General features: G+C 41.8%; 2 protein-coding genes and 1 long non-coding RNA gene across 3 annotated transcripts in view; all 3 read right to left on the reverse strand.

Moving 5' to 3' along the window:
* Nucleotides 1-233, reverse strand: part of ak8 (adenylate kinase 8) — a 14815-nt gene extending 14582 nt beyond the window's left edge. The window contains exon 1 of the mRNA XM_053324729.1: nucleotides 150-233. Coding sequence (XP_053180704.1) covers nucleotides 150-233 — 84 coding nt within the window. The remainder of the gene's footprint in view (nucleotides 1-149) is intronic.
* Nucleotides 234-4477: 4244 nt separating this feature from the next.
* LOC128364192 (uncharacterized) lies at nucleotides 4478-5082 on the reverse strand. The gene is made up of 3 exons (XR_008321763.1): nucleotides 5032-5082; nucleotides 4958-4978; nucleotides 4478-4710 (listed from the first exon to the last, which is right to left on the reverse strand). It is a non-coding gene; the product is annotated as an uncharacterized LOC128364192 (long non-coding RNA).
* A 1698-nt stretch (nucleotides 5083-6780) lies between these two features.
* LOC128364241 (APC membrane recruitment protein 1-like) overlaps nucleotides 6781-7500 on the reverse strand; it is a 2356-nt gene continuing 1636 nt past the window's right edge. Inside the window, exon 3 of the mRNA XM_053324781.1 lies at nucleotides 6781-7294. Within this exon, the coding sequence (XP_053180756.1) occupies nucleotides 6781-7294 (514 nt within the window). The remainder of the gene's footprint in view (nucleotides 7295-7500) is intronic.

Consider the following 7500-nt stretch of genomic DNA (forward strand, 5'->3'; position numbering starts at 1 on the left):
AAAAAAAGAATGTGTGAAGTTATTCATATGTTTATTTTCACATTTTACTCTTTAAAGTTAAATTACACCACATGGACACTAAGGTGTGAGGGCCTCAGGTGTGAGGGTCTCAGGTGTGAGGTGTGAGGGTCTCGGGTGTGATGGTTTACCTGAACCAGGTGCAGCACGTTGTGTTTGTCAGCGTAGACGGAGATCTGAGGAGGAATCCTGAGCGGCTTCACTGTCTCATCCATCTGCAGTCTGACACACAACACACAGTTATCCTGAGGAACCTGAATGCATCACAATCTGCAGTCTGACACACAACACACAGTTATCCTGGGGAACCTGAATGCATCACACGTTTATCCTGAGGACCCTGAATGCATCACACGTTTATCCTGAGGACCCCGAATGCATCGCACGTTTATCCCGAGGAACCTGAATGCATCGCACGTTTATCCTGAGGAACCTGAATGCATCACACGTTTATCCAGAGGAACTTGAATGCATCGCACGTTTATCCAGAGGAACCTGAATGCATCACGCGTTTATCCAGAGGAACCTGAATGCATCACGCGTTTATCCAGAGGAACCTGAATGCATCACGCGTTTATCCTGAGGAACCTGAATGCATCACGCGTTTATCCTGAGGAACCTGAAGGCATCACACGCTTATCCTGAGGAACCTGAATGCATCACACGTTTATCCTTCCTTCCATCCTTCCCTCCTTCCTTCCCTCCCTCCCCCTTTCCTTCCTTCCTTCCCTCCCTCCTTCCTTCCTTCCCTCCCTCCTTCCTTCCTTCCTTCCCTCCCTCTCCCTTCCTTCCTTCCTTCCCTCCCTCCTTCCCTCCCTCCTTCCTTCCTTCCTTCCTTCCTTCCCTCCCCCTTCCTTCCTTCCTTCCCTCCTTCCTTCCTTCCCTCCCTCCTTCCTTCCTTCCCTCGTTCCTTCCTTCCTTCCTTCCCTCCCTCCTTCCTTCTTTCCTTCCTTCCCTCCTTCCTTCCTTCCCTCGTTCCTTCCTTCCTTCCTTCCTTCCCTCCTTCCTTCCTTCCTTCCCTCGTTCCTTCCTTCCTTCCTTCCCTCCCTCCTTCCTTCCTTCCTTCCGGAGGCTGGAGAGACTAACTTACATCGTTAAGGGAAAGCAGAAAGACTTTATTCAGCTTTGGGAACATGAACATTATTACAGATGGAAATATAAAGTATTAAAAATGTAAAGGGAGAAATATAAATATATAAATATATATATATATATATGTATGTAAATGACAATAAACATATTGTGGAAATGAAAACGTGATGAAAGGGTTAGTGTAGAAATGAATCAGACAAACGTCATGTGAAGCTAATGAACCAGCTTCAGTTACCGGAAGTTTGTTTAATTAATTGATTTTAAACGCAGAAAACAGAAATAAATATATAAATATTAATATAAACATGAACACACCTTCTTCTTGTTCTTGTTCTTGTTCTTCGGTGTGCTTGTGCCGTGAGGAGCTCGGTTGCTATGACGCTTCTCTTTCCTTGTTGCTAGGGGAGGACGTCATTCTCTCATGAGCGCGTTGAAGACAGAGCTGCGCGTGCTGGTGACGTCACAGCAGCAGCAGAGAGTAAACCTGGGTTTTATTGATGTTGGTGAAGATTTCCTTTGTTTTATTTAATAGTATTATTATTAATATTATTTATTGGGATTATTTGTCTTCTCCCCTTCATCTGCTGACCCTTTGGAGGGGCCCCACCCCTAGGTTGGGAACCACTGGACCAAACTAGCTAACTGTATATAAAGTAGTATAAACTAGTATAGTACTGCAATACTTTTACTGTAATACTGCATACTACACCACTATAATACTGCAGTACTTTTACTGTAATACTGCATACTACATCACTATAATACTGCAGTACTTTTACTGTAATACTGCATACTACATCACTATAATACTGCAGTACTTTTACTGTAATACTGCATACTACATCACTATAATACTGCAGTACTTTTACTGTAATACTGCATACTACATCACTATAATACTGCAGTACTTTTACTGTAATACTGCATACTACATCACTATAATACTGCAGTACTTTTACTGTAATACTGCATACTACATCACTATAATACTGCAGTACTTTTACTGTAATACTGCATACTACATCACTCATAATACTGCAGTACTTTTACTGTAATACTGCATACTACATCACTATAATACTGCAGTACTTTTACTGTAATACTGCATACTACATCACTATAATACTGCAGTACTTTTACTGTAATACTGCATACTACATCACTATAATACTGCAGTACTTTTACTGTAATACTGCATACTACATCACTATAATACTGCAGTACTTTTACTGTAATACTGCATACTACATCACTATAATACTGCAGTACTTTTACTGTAATACTGCATACTACATCACTATAATACTGCAGTACTTTTACTGTAATACTGCATACTACATCACTATAATACTGCAGTACTTTTACTGTAATACTGCATACTACATCACTCATAATACTGCAGTACTTTTACTGTAATACTGCATACTACATCACTATAATACTGCAGTACTTTTACTGTAATACTGCATACTACATCACTCATAATACTGCAGTACTTTTACTGTAATACTGCATACTACATCACTCATAATACTGCAGTACTTTTACTGTAATACTGCATACTACATCACTATAATACTGCAGTACTTTTACTGTAATACTGCATACCACATCACTCATAATACTGCAGTACTTTTACTGTAATACTGCATACTACATCACTATAATACTGCAGTACTTTTACTGTAATACTGCATACTACATCACTATAATACTGCAGTACTTTTACTGTAATACTGCATACTACATCGCTATAATACTGCAGTACTTTTACCGTAATACTGCATACTACATCGCTATAATACTGCAGTACTTTTACTGTAATACTGCATACTACATCACTATAATACTGCAGTACTTTTACTGTAATACTGCATACTACATCACTATAATACTGCAGTACTTTTACTGTAATACTGCATACTACATCACTATAATACTGCAGTACTTTTACTGTAATACTGCATACTACATCACTATAATACTGCAGTACTTTTACTGTAATACTGCATACTACATCACTATAATACTGCAGTACTTTTACTGTAATACTGCATACTACATCACTCATAATACTGCAGTACTTTTACTGTAATACTGCATACTACATCACTCATAATACTGCAGTACTTTTACTGTAATACTGCATACTACATCACTCATAATACTGCAGTACTTTTACTGTAATACTGCATACTACATCACTATAATACTGCAGTACTTTTACTGTAATACTGCATACTACATCACTCATAATACTGCAGTACTTTTACTGTAATACTGCATACTACATCACTATAATACTGCAGTACTTTTACTGTAATACTGCATACTACATCACTATAATACTGCAGTACTTTTACTGTAATACTACATACTACATCACTATAATACTGCAGTACTTTTACTGTAATACTGCATACTACATCACTCATAATACTGCAGTACTTTTACTGTAATACTGCATACTACATCACTATAATACTGCAGTACTTTTACTGTAATACTGCATACTACATCACTCATAATACTGCAGTACTTTTACTGTAATACTGCATACTACATCACTCATAATACTGCAGTACTTTTACTGTAATACTGCATACTACATCACTATAATACTGCAGTACTTTTACTGTAATACTGCATACTACATCACTCATAATACTGCAGTACTTTTACTGTAATACTGCATACTACATCACTCATAATACTGCAGTACTTTTACTGTAATACTGCATACTACATCACTATAATACTGCAGTACTTTTACTGTAATACTGCATACTACATCACTCATAATACTGCAGTACTTTTACTATAATACTGCATACTACATCACTATAATACTGCAGTACTTTTACTGTAATACTGCATACTACATCACTATAATACTGCAGTACTTTTACTGTAATACTGCATACTACATCACTATAATACTGCAGTACTTTTACTGTAATACTGCATACTACATCACTATAATACTGCAGTACTTTTACTGTAATACTGCATACTACATCACTATAATACTGCAGTACTTTTACTGTAGTACTGCATACTACATCACTATAATACTGCAGTACTTTTACTGTAATACTGCATACTACATCACTATAATACTGCAGTACTTTTACTGTAATACTGCATACTACATCACTATAATACTGCAGTACTTTTACTGTAATACTGCAGTACTGTGTCTTCATGGTGACAGACAGCAGAAATGTGTAATAATGACTCAGAGACAGTTTGTGTGACTTCATTAATCAGCTGGTTTTATTAAGTCTTTGGTTTGTGTGTCTTCAGTCTGAACTCACACTGAGCTGCTTCAGATGTTAAAGGATTAAAGGACAAGTTCACCGTTCATCCAGTGAGTCCTAACCTCTGACCTCTGACCTCTGACCTCTGACCTCTGAGATCCTGAGCTGTGAACCTGAGGACATATTTTATTCCCAACATGAAGGAAGATTTGACTCGTTTACATTCGTGGTTAAAGATTAAAGTCAGTCTGCAGCTGAGAGATGTTTAAGGCTTCAAACACTTCAGAACCAGCACGCAGCACCCAGCATGCAAATACTACAGAGCAGAACCCTGAGGAACCTGAGGAACCCTGAGGAACTCTGAGGACCCCTGAGGAACCCTGAGGATCCCTGAGGAACCCGAGGAACCCTAAGAAACCCTGAGGAACCCTAAGAACCTGAGGAACCCTGAGGAACTTGAGGAACCCTAAGAACCTGAGGAACCCTGAGGACCCCTGAGGAACCTTGAGGAACCCTGAGGACATTCCTGAGGAACCCTGAGGACCCCTGAGGAACCTTGAGGAACCCTGAGGACATTCCTGAGGAACCCTGAGGACCCCTGAGGAACCCTAAGAACCTGAGGACCCCTGAGGAACCCAAGGAACCCTAAGAACCTGAGGACCCCTGAGGACCCCTGAGGATCCCTGAGGAACCCGAGGAACCTCGAGGACCCCTGAGGAACCCTGAGGACACCCCTGAGGAACCCTGAGGACCCCTGAGGAACCCTGAGGAAACCTGAGGACCCCTGAGGAACCCCGAGGAACCCCGCAGACACTGAGGCGGATCATCATGTAGCAGCTAGAGGACGAAAATCACTTCAAACGCAGCTTCAGTGTCGTCGTGAGGTTCTTTTTACAGCAGCGTCGGTTCTCCTCACACACTCAGAGGAAGGTTCTGCTGATCTCATGTTAGAACCGAGCTGCTCTGAGTGCGTGAGTGGTGTCTTTAACTGCTCTCACTTAGTCTCACTTAGTCTCACTGAGTCTCACTTAGTGTTTAAAGCTGCTGTCGGTTCCTCAACACTTAAAAAAAAGACTTCCTGTTTTATTTCCCTTATTATTTTTGGCTTTTATGTTTGTTTGGTGACAGCGACGGCTCCTCCTTCATCACCTTCATCACCTTCATCATCCTCATCATCATCCTCATCATCATCATCCTCATCACGCAGACCAAACCATCAGACTCATCGTTGAGGATCAGGACCTCCAGTCTCCGCTCGGTGAGTCGACGTTTGAGACTCTGGAGAACAAATAAAGTGCTCTAAGCTGGATATATGAGTGAGGTTCTACGTTCTCTGTGTTCTACGTTCTGTGTGTGTATACTGAAGTTTATACTTTGATTTAGTCATGATCATAAAATAGTGATTTAACACACAGAACATCAGAACACACACACACGTTCTATGTGTTCTATGTTCTGTATGTCTTCTGTATGTTCTGTGTTCTGTATGTTCTGTATGTTCTATGTGTTCTATGTTCTGTATGTTCTGTGTTCTGTATGTTCTATGTTCTGTATGTTCTATGTTCTCTATATGTTCTGTATGTTCTGTGGTCTCTATGTTCTATATGTTCTGTATGTTCTGTATGTTCTATGTTCTGTATGTTCTATGTGTTCTATGTTCTGTATGTTCTGTGTTCTGTATGTTCTATGTTCTGTATGTTCTATGTTCTCTATATGTTCTGTATGTTCTGTGGTCTCTATGTTCTATATGTTCTGTATGTTCTGTATGTTCTATGTTCTGTATGTTCTATGTGTTCTATGTTCTGTATGTTCTGTGTTCTGTATGTTCTATGTTCTGTATGTTCTATGTTCTCTATATGTTCTGTATGTTCTGTGGTCTCTATGTTCTATATGTTCTGTATGTTCTGTATGTTCTATGTTCTGTATGTTCTATGTGTTCTATGTTCTGTATGTTCTGTGTTCTGTATGTTCTATGTTCTGTATGTTCTATGTTCTCTATATGTTCTGTATGTTCTGTGGTCTCTATGTTCTATATGTTCTGTATGTTCTGTATGTTCTATGTTCTGTATGTTCTATGTGTTCTATGTTCTGTATGTTCTGTGGTCTCTATGTTCTATATGTTCTGTATGTTCTGTATGTTCTATGTTCTGTATGTTCTGTGTGTTCTGTGTGTTCTGTATGTTCTGTATGTTCTGTATGTTCTATGTTCTGTATGTTCTGTGTGTTCTGTATGTTCTGTGTGTAGTTCTGGTTCTGGTCTTTATAAAAATACATTTATTTATAATCAGAGAGACAGAAGGTCCTGATGTTCTGATGAGAGTGATCACAAACACTGTGAGGTTCTACCCCCCCCCCCCCCCCCCCCCTCCTCCTGCCCTCCTGCCCCCCCTCCTGCCCTCCTGCCCCCCCCTCAGTACTCGGGCAGCGTCTCGTCGTAGTCCATGATGCTCAGCTCGTGTCTGCGCTGGCGCACGGCGAGCGTCAGGTCTTCAGGCAGACTGACGGCTGGAGGCCGAGGAGGAGGAGGAGGCTCCATGAGGAGGCTTCCTGTGAGGAGCGACGCCTCCTCCGCCTCCTGACCCAGAGGAGGGCTCCCTGGCTGGGCCTCCTCCTCTTCCTCCTCCTCCTCCTCCTGCTGCTGCTCCTGCTCCTCCTCCTCTTCCTCCTGCTCCTCCACCTCCTCGTCCTGGCCCTGATTGGCCGGTCTGAACAGCTGGCGCGCCCGCTGCTCCAGGAAGGAGCCGACGGCCAGCGGGGAGTCGATGGGGGAGAGGGAGAGGGGGGAGGAGGAGCAGGAGAGGAGGTGCAGCGGGGAGGTGGAGAGCGCCGCCACGCCTCCGTTTATTATACCCACAGAAGAAGAAGAGGGGGGGCGGGGCTTCTGGATGTCCTGAGCGACAGGTGAGGCCTCGCTGCCGTTTGGCCTGAGGGAGAGAGATGACATCACATGACATCACATGACATCATCAGCTGTGTCCTCTGTTCTGATCATTTAATGTTTACTAAATTAAAAACAGGTGTGACATCACTCCGAGGTGACATCACTCGGGTGTGACATCACTCCGACGTGACATCACTCCGACGTGACATCACTGCGACGTGACATCACTCCGACGTGACATCACTCCGG

This window comes from Scomber japonicus, chromosome 9, assembly GCF_027409825.1.
Source record: "Scomber japonicus isolate fScoJap1 chromosome 9, fScoJap1.pri, whole genome shotgun sequence".
NCBI lineage: Eukaryota > Metazoa > Chordata > Actinopteri > Scombriformes > Scombridae > Scomber > Scomber japonicus.